Source organism: Parasteatoda tepidariorum, chromosome 7 (genome assembly GCF_043381705.1).
Source record: "Parasteatoda tepidariorum isolate YZ-2023 chromosome 7, CAS_Ptep_4.0, whole genome shotgun sequence".
NCBI classification, from domain to species: Eukaryota; Metazoa; Arthropoda; class Arachnida; order Araneae; family Theridiidae; genus Parasteatoda; species Parasteatoda tepidariorum.
The window spans coordinates 57614889-57629041 of NC_092210.1; the positions used below are offsets into that span (position 1 = coordinate 57614889).

The following is a 14153-nucleotide window of genomic DNA, read 5'->3' on the forward strand; positions in this document are numbered from 1 at the left end:
TCCTCACGCTTTTGCTTCTCAGTATCATTTACACACAACGTGATCCTGCACACACTCCATTGCTAATAGCAACACAGGTGAGACAAAACACAACCGTGAACTTAATACAGCCCTCAAGACAAACGTTCAAAACTCTCTCATTTTAATATAGCTCTCAACACAAGATCTCAAAATCCGGTGAACTTAATACAACTCTCCCGGTCTTTCACAAATACTGCAACTAATTCAATGCATGATAAAATTCTAGTGGGAGAGTATTGTGGCGTAACTATCGCTATGATTATTAAACATAATTTCACTAGTATGTAAAACGTGTTAACTCTATTTTATCTTGAGAGGTACCTTTAGATAGATGAGGTTTGACAATGTCAATAACTACTCGTCCCACAAAGTGTAAGAAATTCGTATTTACGTTTAAATACTTAAAAATGTATGATTTCTAATGGCTTAACCGAGCATTTAAAATTAAATAAATTAAACAATTTTATATCACGCACGGAGAAAAATTTTTTGTCAAAATTACCATACCTGTAAAGACATTTCTGGTAAAAAAAAAGAGCATAATTCTGGTAATTGAATAAAAATTATGGTATTTAAACTATTTATTTAGTAATTTTTCTGTTCGTTATAGTAATAATTTACCCTTTTTTGCACCCTTTTTTCAATCAGAAAAACTTTTTCATCAACTGAAAATAACATCTAATGATTCAGAGTTCAAATTAAATTATTGCAAACCCGATTGTGAAAGGATAAAATTAAAAAATACAATTGATTAACTTTAGTACCAAACTAATAATCTTCCAAACCAAATTAATAAATAACAGTAAAAATGAATAAAATCAAAACAAGTTAAATTAAAAGATTTTTTTTGACTTGCACAAAAACTAAAGCTTTTTTCAAGTAAACCCAACAATCATAAAATTGCGTTTTTTTTTTTTGCTTTTTCGTCTTCTTTTAAAAATAATTGTTGAAGCTCAAATTATAGATTTTCTTTATTACTCCATTAAAATTTCTGTAAATGAGTTAGATTGAATATTTAACGTTTTAGATAAAATGTTCTTTGCATCGAGATTCTAAATGTTTTAAATTTTTTTCGTTCTTTTTATTAAAGTAATTTTAATCAGTAATTAAATTTCAATGTTCAACTATTTAAGTCAAATAAGTTATTTTGCACTGAAAAATTAATATTTTCAAAAAATGGAACGAAAAATAATAAATAAAGTTTATTTAAATATTAAAAATAAATCACATTACACAAAATGGACAAGTTTCATATAAGTCACAAGTTTACGGATTTTAAATCGACTTTTTTACATACATAAATGTTTTTTATTGTCTGAAACTTTCTGATGAGAAACATTTTGGACATTTGAAGTCTCAGTAAAGATATAAAATGAAATATGACAATTCCAAATACATCACTGAAACCTCTAATAGTTACTCTTAAAAGTTTCTTGGCGTTAAACAAGATTTTTTTGTTACATCAATCTTTAAATTTTCATGCAATGTCAAATTTCTTTCACATAATTCTTCTCTTTTCTTTTGACAACAGCTGTTTTATGAGACATACATGGGAAGTAAAATAATGTGTAGTAGGATACTCCTTTGCAAATTAGGAAAAAAACCATTGTGATGTAGGATTAAAGTAATCATCCACGACTGCATATAGTTACGTTTTATTTTGATATCAAATTATACAAATTTGCTTTCAAAACAATTAAAGTTAAACACGTCGAACAGAAATTTAATTCATGCTATCATTTACGATATATATCACAGAATTATTAAGAAAAATAATCTTTCGTTTCGAAGTCTTACTGGAATCCTTGATTTGGTTACATATTTCGATGAATAAGGAGAAAATTCGCTCTTGGAAAAGAAAAAAAACTATGACGTTGTAAGAGCATTGGATTTGATTGGATCCCTAAAAATGGCTCGTCTTACGTTGACAAGCCCTTAACAAATCAAATGCGAGATAAGGAATTATTACTTTTGTTTCACTGCTAAAGAAAATAGTTTGCAAGAAACAATACTTATTATTCTTTCATCAATTTCTTTAAATATGAATAGAAAAACGCATATTTGTTATTATTTTTAGATATCATTTTTATTAATTCCTATTACTTGTTAATTGATAATTCAGTAAGTTTCATCTTCCTCATTTCTTAAGAAAGCAAGCAAAACGAAGGCTCTGCAACGGTGTTTCTAGAGTTGGCGGTGTTGATATACGTTAGCGATGGGAGCTTGGCGCCTATTTGGCTTACACTTAAATGCAAACATTCTCTATCCATAGGGATCATGTTTTTTTTCTAAACTTGCAACAGAGTATAGTTTATTTAAATGAGATGCAGTTTTTAAAATAATCAACATTTCAGATGAAAAATTTATTAACATTTTCTATGTTAGTGGATGTTTCTAGTGTGAAGTATTTTAATATACTCAACATTTTATATGAACATGTAAAAAGTGATCATTAGTTGGGTCGTGTACTTTTAGTTAATTAACAAAGGTAAAATTATCCTACAATACTCATTTATACTTTTATTAGAAAAATTAAGAGATTTTGAATTTTTTATTCTATTATAAATAGTCTATTACAAAAATATTGCCAGCAATATTTTTTCTAACATCTGATAATAAGAGATAAATGTATTTTCAATAACTTCAAAAATATACACATTGAATTATTAGTTTACATAATCAAATAACAAAACTATATAAGCAGGATTTTTAACAAAATCACTTCTCTCTCAAACACGTAAAATTGAAAATAATTTAAAATTGAAACACAAATTCGCAATTTTGATCTAAATAATTATTTTCTTAACTAAATGTATTTTAATTTCGAAAGAGCAATTTTGCACAACATCTCCAAAACTTTGATTTCCGTGAATTAAAAAATATACACTTGCATACAAGGTATAAATAAATTTGGAGTCTTCATAAAAAGAATTGTCTCCTCAATTATTAGAAATTGCACGCTAATCTGGAATAGGGCATTAATTCAACCTCACGTGGCTTTTAATTTGAAAATAATCTTTTAACTTTTTGTCATGAATAGAATTAGAACATACGGAAAATCGCACTTAATTTTACTTTTTAGATATTTACACATCAATAAAATTATTATTATGGCTATTGCAGTTCAATTATTATGACTATTGCAGGTAAGACAATTCCATGCAAATGCATTTAAGAAAATTTTTGTATTTATTAATAATTAGAAAATGCATTAACATTTGAAAAAGATCTCTCTCATTTATTAATATATTACTAAAAGTGTTAAACTGTGCACGCGGTAATTTGTGGAATAATGACAATTTACTGCCGTGTAGCGATTATAAATTAATAATTGTTATGTTAATATAATTATTTGCTGACTCAATTACAGAATTATTAATAAATGCAGATTTGAATTTCCTGGAGATTTGCTACATTTACTACAACTGTAAATACATATTTTAAGCCCCACTCAATAAATTTAACAGATATATACATATCATATATAGTTAAAAATTAGTCCTATTCAACCCTTCAATTATTTAATTAAGAATCACAAGTTTTTTCACAAGAAGTTGTGAGTTGATGGATCACTGTTTCATTTCAAGCAGAAAAAACCATGTTCGAAATTTTTTACAATATACCGACAAGTCCACCGTACATACACCAAACGCATTTTAAAGTAAGTCTTTCTAGGTCCATTAATCTCGTGTTGCTTTTAAATGAATCAGTTCTTTCAGTGGTAACAGATAATTAAAAATAAATCATGTTTTAATATTAAACGAGTTTTTCTGTTTCATTTCATAAAAAACGTTTAAATCTGTAGTTGAAATCCCGTTTAACATACCGAAAAATTTAAAGCACATACACCACGTGCATTAGTCCACGTACATAAGTCTATCATTAAGTTCATTGGCATCAGTAAAAATGACATCTGATCCAGCTTTTTTAGAGTGTAGTCCATAATTACTTCGAACAAAATACAACAATTCTTTTGATGACAACAATTCATTCAATATGTTAACTTCAGTACCAGAGATAGCGTACAGTGACGTTAAAATAACAGTTGGTTCTCACAAGAAGTTCATTGATGGATCCTTAAAATAAATTCCTATAGGTTTAGCATTTGACATGTACTTCAATGGCAACTGTATTATGTTTGATGCCGCTTGTGCAAACTGATCTATGAATTGGTGGCGTTTGTTTGGAAAACCATGTATTATGCTGTGAAGTTTACCGTTTGCTTTCAAGCGCAGCGGCAGTTTGTAAATTGTAGACTGAGGAGCAGAAGCTGAAGCCGAAATAAAGTTTGCAAAGGGATTCACAACAGGCTCTGGCATTGGAACAAAAGGGCTAATAAAATGGATTGGCGAGCTTCCACCTATCAGACGCTTGTCCATCCGAGGAGGTGACATTTCTTTGGATTTGTAGAAATTATAGTGCTTCAATTTGAAGGCTGGCGCACATTCAGAATGAAGGATGCTTTGGAAAACCACTAAAGCAATAACAGAAGACCACATGATCCAGCACCTGAATAAAAAAGAATAGAATTAACTTTTGTAGTCATTTTCAAAGAAATTTTTTAAAATTCAAGGCAGGTTAAGTTTTTTTTTTATTATTTACTTAGAAGTGATAAAAATCTGTCTAACTAAAGAACTTTCCCCGTCAGATATCTAATGCACTATCGGTGACTATGGTTGTGAGATTTAACTATTTCAAATAGGGGTGCTTTTTAATAAAAAAAGCAAATCAAATCACGTCAATAGACTTTTCGAGATATTCAGTAAACATATCGTTAACAAAAGTGCTTGTAAAAGGTGAACATAGTTTTATATTAATTTATTAAAAACTTTAATACCGATATGTTTACTGGAGTCTACTTACTTTAATTTGCATCTTAAATTTTTTTTCAGATATCTAGTTTTTCCTTCGTAATTGCCATTAATCATTGTGGTTAAATGTTTCAAAAACAGCTTGGTAAAGTTATGCATGGTTTTAGACCATTTTTGCCTAATTATAAGAGCGGTTCAACTGAAGAATGCTTTCTCACAATAACAAAAACATATTTCCTTGAATATTACTTACAAAGGAATCATTAATTAAAAGTTGACAAAACAATGAATGACAAACAAATTTATTCATTTCTTTTCATAAAAACGAATAAATTGCGTCAACATTTCCAGGAGTCTTCAGCAAAATTATCGGTATCCAGAATGCTTGTAAAATTCGAATATAATTTAATATTTTTTTTTAAAAAAAATTTGATGGTGGCTCTCTAAAAAAAGTTCAACTATCCAATTATTCATTCATCATCATTAATCATTACGAATGTTTTAAAAACAGTTCCGTAAGTTATACATTAGTTTTAAATTGTTTTTCCATAAGAATAAGAGTACTCCAAATAAAGAATGCTTTTTTAAGCGTGTATAGATTATGGAGTATATTTAAATTCTACGAAGTGTTGAAACGAAATTACTTTCTCACGATGTCAGATGCAGATTTCTGTGAATATGACTTACAAAGGACTCATTAATTAAAAAAAAATAACTGTTCAATCTAACAACGGATGAAAAACAAATCGATTAGTTTCTTTTGAAAAAACAAGTCAATTTACGTCAATAGGATTTCTAAGAACCTCCAGAGAAGTATATCGGAAGATCATCTTCTGTACGAGAAAATAAATAAAAGTTCAGTGCTCTGTTACTGTACATATAAATAAAATTAATAAGTGTTATAAATGAAGCGAATAAAACCATAAAAAAATGTACAACTGGCGTCTAAGAAACGGATCGAATATACCTTAGGGGCACCTTAGTGTTAGGAATTTTTTTTTTTTTTTATGTTTGTTTTTCTGGTGTTACTGTGTGTTCTTTTGTATGTTAGGTGCTAATGCCTTAGGGGAAGCCTTTGAAGGAAAAGAAGAAAAAAAAGTTTTTATACATTCTTTTGGCAAGTAAAATAACAAGGAAAGAATCTTTCTGGTTCATGATTGATTTGATGGGACCACCTTTTTATGATAACCTCACCAACACGAAATTGAACGCAGTTCTAATAATATAAAAAGCTATGAAATTTATTACTGAAGGATTTATCTCAAATAAAGAATTTGCTGGTACACCTTAAACCAGTGGTTCCCAATATTTTTTGCGGCTACGGTCCCTAAATAATCAACCTTCTATCGACGGAACACCAGCTTTACAAATAAAGTTTATTAACGCTATAACCTATAAGAAACTGTTTTTAAAATATTTTATTAGAGGAATGAAGATTTTTCATCGTTTTATCATTAATCATCATAAATTGGGCTTTATGTCCGACAGTTAAATCTGCAGCCGCCCTTGGGTTACAATTAGTCCAGTTATGAATCTGTTTTTGGTGTATATACATTAGCTGAAAATGATTAACATAAGCCGAACTATGCTTTACTTCGAAATGAAAACCTAATAAGTGTTATAAACGTTGGAAAGCATTTTTCTTTATTGAAGAATTTAGTTATTTCATTTTGAATTGAAAAGCGCGAAATGAAATACTAAAGCAATATTTTATAAATGTTTGTTCCATTCATAATTTTTCAATAAATTGTTATTGGAAATTTTTTTCTTTTAAAAAATGTTATTTCTATTTTATTGGCCTTTTACTTGAAATTATTTCATAAAGACAACCGAAGGTATAAATAAATTATGAAGTATGGGTTGAATCTAAATATAATTAGAAATTATAAAAAGTACTAACTTAATACCTTCAGTGAATAACGTAAAATACTCTCAGTGGTAGATGAATCATGGGTTAGAGTCCCCTTGCCATCAGGCTAAACGCGAGAGGTTTCCTTGATTTTCCTCTCCATGTGACGCAAATGTTAGTTAGCTACATAAAAAAAAGTCCTCCATGGAGGCAAATTTCTCCCAATACTTGATCCAGGAGTTTCCTTGTCTTCTGGATTGAGTTCAAAATTACAAGGATAGGAAGTTGAACATTAGCAGTCGTAAACCCGAAAAATTGGGTCGGCTGTTCAACGGCGGTTATAAAAAAAAAATCATAATTAGTCAACTTTCCCCTCCCATTCTCAGAGCTGCACTCTTAAGAAATCAGTACTTTATAAACACAGAATGTATGTTACCGTAATCAGAAATAAAGAAGAATGCGACGGTGAATTTACAAAATCTCTCTATATCCCCCCCCCCCCCTGCAATTAAATGCAGACTGTTTAGCCATGCGATCTCCAAAATAGAAAAAATTACGAATTTTTGTTAACTTTTTGGTATTTTATAATTCAGTTTCATTAAAAAGTCCGAAAAATAAACTTTACAATTTAATAACTTATTTCATAACTACGACATAATGTTTCCTTTACATTGAAAAGTCCAAAAATCCACGAAAAAACTTCTACAGTCATTTTAGAAAGGATCAAAAATAAATCTAAATATTTACTTTGTAACTAATATAATATATATATATATATATATGCTACTGCTCCAAAAGGCGAGCTCCATCATCAATATTTGGTATGACACTATGCGGCACCATAGCACCGTTGTTGTTTAAAACTTCTACAGTCATTTTAAAAAGGATCAAAAATAAATCTAAATATTTTCTTTGTAACTAAATTTTTATTTGTGTAAAATACAAAAATATTCTCAATAAATACTTAACGTATAACTAACTATTCAGCGTATAACTAACTATTCAGCACTACTTAAATTATTACTTAAAACAACCTAACAAAATGAATAATTATAGTATTGCCTGTAGATAGAAAAATATCAGAGTTTATGACGCTATGTAAGATATATATAGAGTGTCAGTAAACATTCACTTTTTAATTGAAATAAGATGGTGATTAATGATGCGTAATATCTACTTTTGCAATATTTTTCCACGTGAGTTCAAATTACGTCTTCACTTTTTACAACACTTCTTTAGATTTAATAAAAAAAATCATAATAATTGTGATGAATAGAATTTGATTCCAAGGATGAGAATATTTCAAGTACAATGGAGATTTAATCACTAAAGGAAATTTTTCAAACCTGTTTGCCTTCAAAAATGATTTTGTTTCGCGCTGTTCAAGTTTAATAAAAAGTAAATGTTATCGATAACTCTTTTACAAAAATATTGGCATGTGTTGGCGAAATATAGCGGGAGAAAAATATTTCTTATACCTTGCTTACAGATTACTTACTGTGCGCTGTCAGAAAGAAAATATGTTCGGCAAATGTTTTGAATTTACTAGAAGAACAACATTTTTCTAACCAAAAACACCATTTGGTACGTTTTTGACGATTCTGAATGTATATTGTTGTTGTTGCAGTTCATTTACGTCGGATTGAAACTGCACAATGGGCTATTGGTGACGGTCTGGGAAACATCCCTGAGGATGATCCAAAGACATGCCATCACAATTTTGATCCTCTGCAGAGGGGATGGCACCCCCACTTCGGTAGCCAGACGACCTGCAAGTGAAGTCGAGCAATTTACGGTAGAACAGTTTAGCGAGGACCAATACCGCGCACCCTCGGTCTCTACGCAGACTGATCCAAGCCGTCACCCATCCGCACACTGACCGCAGCCAGTGATGCTTGACTTCGGTGATCTGCTGGGAATCGTGTCTTAACGATCAGTCCACTGCGGTTATACAGAGTGTTTGGGGATTACAACCTTTCATATACATTTTCCTTGCCAAAAATGTATTAATAATATAAGTCGTAAATTAATATAAGTCTTGGAAAAGACGGTATCAAAACTTTATTGTATTTTATAACTGGCGTTCAACAACTTTTGTGTTTACGACTATTTATGCTCAAATCTGTATCCTTATAATTTTTAACCTAACCCAGAAGACAAGGAAACTCCTGAATCAAGAATGGGGATAAGCTAGCCTTTGTGGAAGTTTTTTTAAAAAGGAAATGACCCGCATTTGCGTTAAGTGGGAAAAAAAACACGAAAACTTCACATGTTTCAATTTAATGGCAAGGACTGATATGTCCGATATTTTATGGTATAATAATATTTTACCGTATGAACCGAGAACAGAATCCGTATCAACCAGCCGTCGCTAGTATACGATCCTGGGTCTCATCTTTGAAAGGCGAGTGCTCTAACCATTGAGCCACCGTTTCTCGGTATGAAAATTGGATGGATTTTGATTTCGAAATTTAAGAGGAAATACATAAAACCAGTTTGATTTACCTGGTAAAACTTCGATAAGTTCCTAGCAGTCGACTTACACTTCCTTTCAGTTCTTTGAGAATAAAATAGGTTTCGATATTTTTTTAATCTCTAGGGGAGAGTGGGGTCAATTGTAACAGGGTACGATTGTAACAGAGCAAAAATTTCGAGTGTCGGGTTCTAGATTTGGTTCCTAGGTGGCGCACAAGGTGTATTTAATAAATCTACATGTACACCCCTGATGGCAACCATTTTTATGTACTTTTGAAAGAGTTACATCACAAAAGATATTTTCACGCCACGCAAGTACTTTTTTTGGTATTAGAATATTATATTGTAACAAAGTAATTTTGTTTAAACAAATAAAAATTATTAACCGAATATGTAAGTGGACACCTTAATTAACATTTCAAAAAAAAAAAGATTAGTTTTGCTAATTAACTAGCATTGTTTTTAACAAATGAAGCTGAAATGGCGTCTTGGGGACAATTGTAACAATAAGTAAAGGGACGATTGTAACAGCTGAAAATAAATAATCTTATGTTTACAAACCATTACTTAACTCTTTAAGAACCACCAATAGTTTCCTATATCATTTATATTATGTTGCATGTGCATTATTTTATTTGTCACCTTTCACAGCATAAATTAAAATTTTTAACCCCTTAAAGTTAAAAGTTTAACCCTTTAGGTCTCTGCTCATTATTATTTTTACTCCTAAAATATCACTACTATTTTGATCAATAAAAAAATATATCACAACTATGATAATATGTATAATTAACTATGTTTTAGTTGAATTTATGAACTGTTACAATTGACCCCGTAAGTGGGGACAATTGTAACAAGTGCACGACTGTCAAAAATTGTTAATAACTAATATAATAATATTTAAAATCAGGTATTTATTTTTTTTTCTAGTAGAGGATAGTCTACTTTACTCGTCTGTCAATTAATACTAATAATATATTGGATTTTTTGTTAGTTAAAAATAGTTAAGTAAAAAATGTTACAATTGACCCCACTCTCCCCTACTCTCTTGTTAATGGTTCATCAAAACCAGATAAATTTGATATATATTTTTCATTGCTTGAATATTAATTTGTAGTCAATAAAGTTCATATTTTATTTTTAACAAAATATATGTATTAAGGGTGAAGATTGTGAAACACCCCGTAATGTTTAATTGCCGGTGACAATACTTACAAGAAAGAATTCTACTGTGTTTATGAAAAATTGAAGAAATTTTATAAATTTTTTCGAGTAACCTATCTAAAGAGAAAATTTTAAAATTTTTTCCTATCAGTGGATTATTTGACAAAACTTCCTCTGAAAACCGTAGACTGTGTCTAGATCCCACAGCAAAATATGCTCTTACTATCTCTTCTCTCGTGAATTTCTGAATTGCTTTAGCTATGGGCTATGGCATAGCTTAGATATTGTAAGCAATCCCGTAAGATATTTGCGGAAATATTTTAAAGAAAGTCAATTAAAAATACAGAACATTATTGAACTTTGCACTGGGTTGGGAAAATATTTAACACTACGCGTTACTGAAACTCTGTATATACAAAGTACATGCATGTATAAAGGACAAAAACAAAACATATTCGTGTAAGTGATCATAGTATATTTTGATTTTTCATGTGTGTTATAGTTACATACATAGCCAATAAGTTTTAAAATTTAATTAGCTATAATTCGACGAATTAAAAGCTGAAAACAGTGTTTATTTTAGAGATTTTTTTTGTCCTTTAAAAAATTTTATGCTTGATACCCTGTCCCGAAATCAGAATAAAGTCTTTTCTATAAGTGTGCTTATAAAGGCAATATTGAAAAATACGTAACTGTGCATATTTTACTTACTTACTCGTATGTGCATAGTGTTAATGTGATGTTGCCGTTTACAAAATAATATTCTTGAAAACACAATAACATGTACTAAAATTATACCCATAAGTTTAAAAAGATTGTAATTTTAGAAAAAATTAGCTTTTCTTAATCACTGGCCAGTGTGTATGGTGGTCAGGGAGCTGATCTCATGTCAGAAAGGTCCCGTGTTCGAATCCCATTTCCTACATGAATATAATATCCTCATTTGCTTTATGCCCTCTCATGTAAGGTGGATCAACGGAAAAGAAAATAACCTCCTAATAAGTACAACTATGGTATATGCTGTCCAAAGTGTTAAAAAAAATTTGTCTTTGTCAAAAAAAAGTTTGTCGTTATCAGCACAACCCGCCGTAGTAAAAAAAAAAAAAATTTTAAAAAGAAGAGAAAAAAAACTTACCACTAATATTTAAAAACTACAAAAGGGATATGGCGCGTTTCTGACCACGATCAAATGACGTAGCCAAACTTATCAATGTTCTCTGAACTTCAAAAAGTAGAATTAGTTTTATCAGTATTTTATTTATAAAATATTAAAAAAAAGTTTTTAAAAAATATAATTTATTCTTGAATTATTAAACTCGTCAACACGCAATTCAAATAATTTCAATTTCCCCATGAGAAATATTTAAATTATGCATTATTAATCATTATAAAAGTAATAATACTGATGCAAAATCAGATTGTCGTCATCATAATATAAATGCTTTCGATTTCCCTGCACTGAATTAATCTCTCTGACCTCCCATTAAGTATACTCTACGTGAAAAAAAGTACGTCGAAGCAATTTTGTTTCCCATACCTGTTTTAGAGGATGGAAAAAGTTGTAGCATGCTTAATTATAATTACTATTATAAAAACACTATTATTGGTCATCTGATTGTTGAAGTACTATTAATCAATCAACTTTCTTTTATTGTAGCCTACTAGTAAATACAATTTTAAAAAAAAATTTCTTTTGAAAATGTAATACGTATTATTAATTTAAAAAACAGTTTTTTTTTCTTCTTTTTTTTTCTAGATAAAAGGATTGAAAGTTTTCAGTAATTGGAAGGGGTGTCGCACTTAAGTATTTGAGACTAAGGTAATAACCTAGCTTGTTAAAATCATCTACTTAGTTGATCAATAAATAAATTTTATTTTTAAAAATATTTTTCTTGAATCTGATTCGAAAATTTTTTTTTATTTAATTATTTTAAACCATTGAAAATCTAACTTGAAATAGGTTTTTATAAAAAAAATATTATTTATTTAATATTCTTTTCTGTTTATTTCGTTACGTTATCTCATTACACTTGTGCAAGGATATAAAAAAGTACATTTGGGAAATTGACAGCATAATGATTTTGCATCATAATTTGAACCGCTTTATAAATTTTAAAGTTGCCGACCTTTTTTCGTACATTTTGGCATAATTTAATAGTATATATGATCATGAATAGTCTTTTAAAATGTATTTTGCTGGATTTCTTATAAATGAGAAGTGGATGTGGAATAAGCCCATATACACTTTCAAATACACTTTAGAATACATTTTTTCAAAACAAATGATGATGGTATAATTTTCTTAATTAAATTAAAGACGTTGGTTTTCAAGTTTGCGTCAAAATTTATTTAGCACAAATATTTATTTTGAGCATTTAAGCTAATTTCATTTAGAGAACTGCCTATAGCCTTCGTTGAATATTGTGTTTAATAAGCAGCGTTGAACAACCAACAAAATTCAGAACTTACGATCATCAATCAACTCCGCAATCTCGTAATTTTGAACCCAATCCAGAAGACAAGAGAACTCCTGAATCAAGCAGTGGGAGAAGGATACAACATAGTCTCCGCTTAAGGAAGAACCCACCACTAACCCACCTTTACGTTATAGGGAAAGGAAAACCACAAAAAGTTTTCAAGGTTATCCGACGGTAAGCGGATTTAAACCCATAATCTAGCTACCACTGAGGATCCATTTTATGTCAGCACCGTGGTCGGGTCGAGCCTAAAGTAGAATTCGTATCTACTCACCAACACTGAGATTCGAACCTGGGTCACCTCAATGGGTGGCAAGCATTCTATCCCCAGATCCAAATCAGTGCCAAAACCTCACTCAACTGCACTTTATCCGAATATAAGTCACAATTGGAAATAAAAGATTTCAAATGTGGTTCGATAGTTATAGTTAGCCAATCACAGAATTCAGCTGTCGCGAAATATATTTTTCTATAGCAATAAATTTAATAGCAATAGATTTTTAATAAATACCATGCGTTTTCTTCTGTATTGCGATACGAAATTAATTTTTGTTGTAATTTCATTAAAACCACATACTCAAGAGGTTTTCAGACATTTAGAAACATGGGACACGCATTTTCTGGAGATTATATAATGAAAGAAATTCATTAGAAGGAATGAGATATCGGCTAATCGGCCAGCTTATTGAATTTTATGATTTCTAATATGATAATATCTTGTTAAAAAGGTAAATAAAATTAGAATTGAATCAATTCCTTTTATCCTTTTTCGATATTGTCTTGAATAATAACAAAATCTGTTATACTAAACTTAACTAAGGAGCAAAATAAATATTTACGCTTCAAAACGGATTACTAGAATTTCTGAGTTAATGTGAAGTGTGACAATGATGTCTTTGCTTAACCCTTTCGAAGGCCGTGGGAAGTATACTTACCACCACTTTTAATTTAGGTTTCCATTTATTAATAATTTCAGCTTTCTTGAAGTGCGTTTGAATAAATTTGGTAACCATTTGTTAGTTTGAAAAAAACGTATAAAAGCTATAAAATACATAATTCCTTTTGAAGTTTGTAGCATTTATAAAATTTATTTTATAAATAAAGAAAAACAAAAGCCAATAAGTTCCTAATAGGTCGTGTTAAATGTATTTATACCACCAAAAAATGGCATTTTTATAAACTAATTGAGTTTTTTTTTCTTATATCAATTACTATTCCTAAAACAATTTCAATTCCAAAAATACTTGAATTTACCTTTACTAGAAATAAATAGCCCTTAAAGGGTTAAAGAAAGCATTAAAAAGATGCACACTATTTGTAGTTCTAATTCTCAAAATAAATGCTAACTTGGAAAAT

General features: G+C 29.7%; 1 protein-coding gene across 1 annotated transcript in view; it reads right to left on the minus strand.

The window, feature by feature from the left end:
• Window positions 1-1210: 1210 nt before the first annotated feature.
• LOC107450647 (uncharacterized) overlaps window positions 1211-14153 on the minus strand; it is a 41566-nt gene continuing 28623 nt past the window's right edge. The window contains exon 2 of the mRNA XM_016066495.3: window positions 1211-4530. Coding sequence (XP_015921981.1) covers window positions 4074-4530 — 457 coding nt within the window. The 3' untranslated portion in view covers window positions 1211-4073. The remainder of the gene's footprint in view (window positions 4531-14153) is intronic.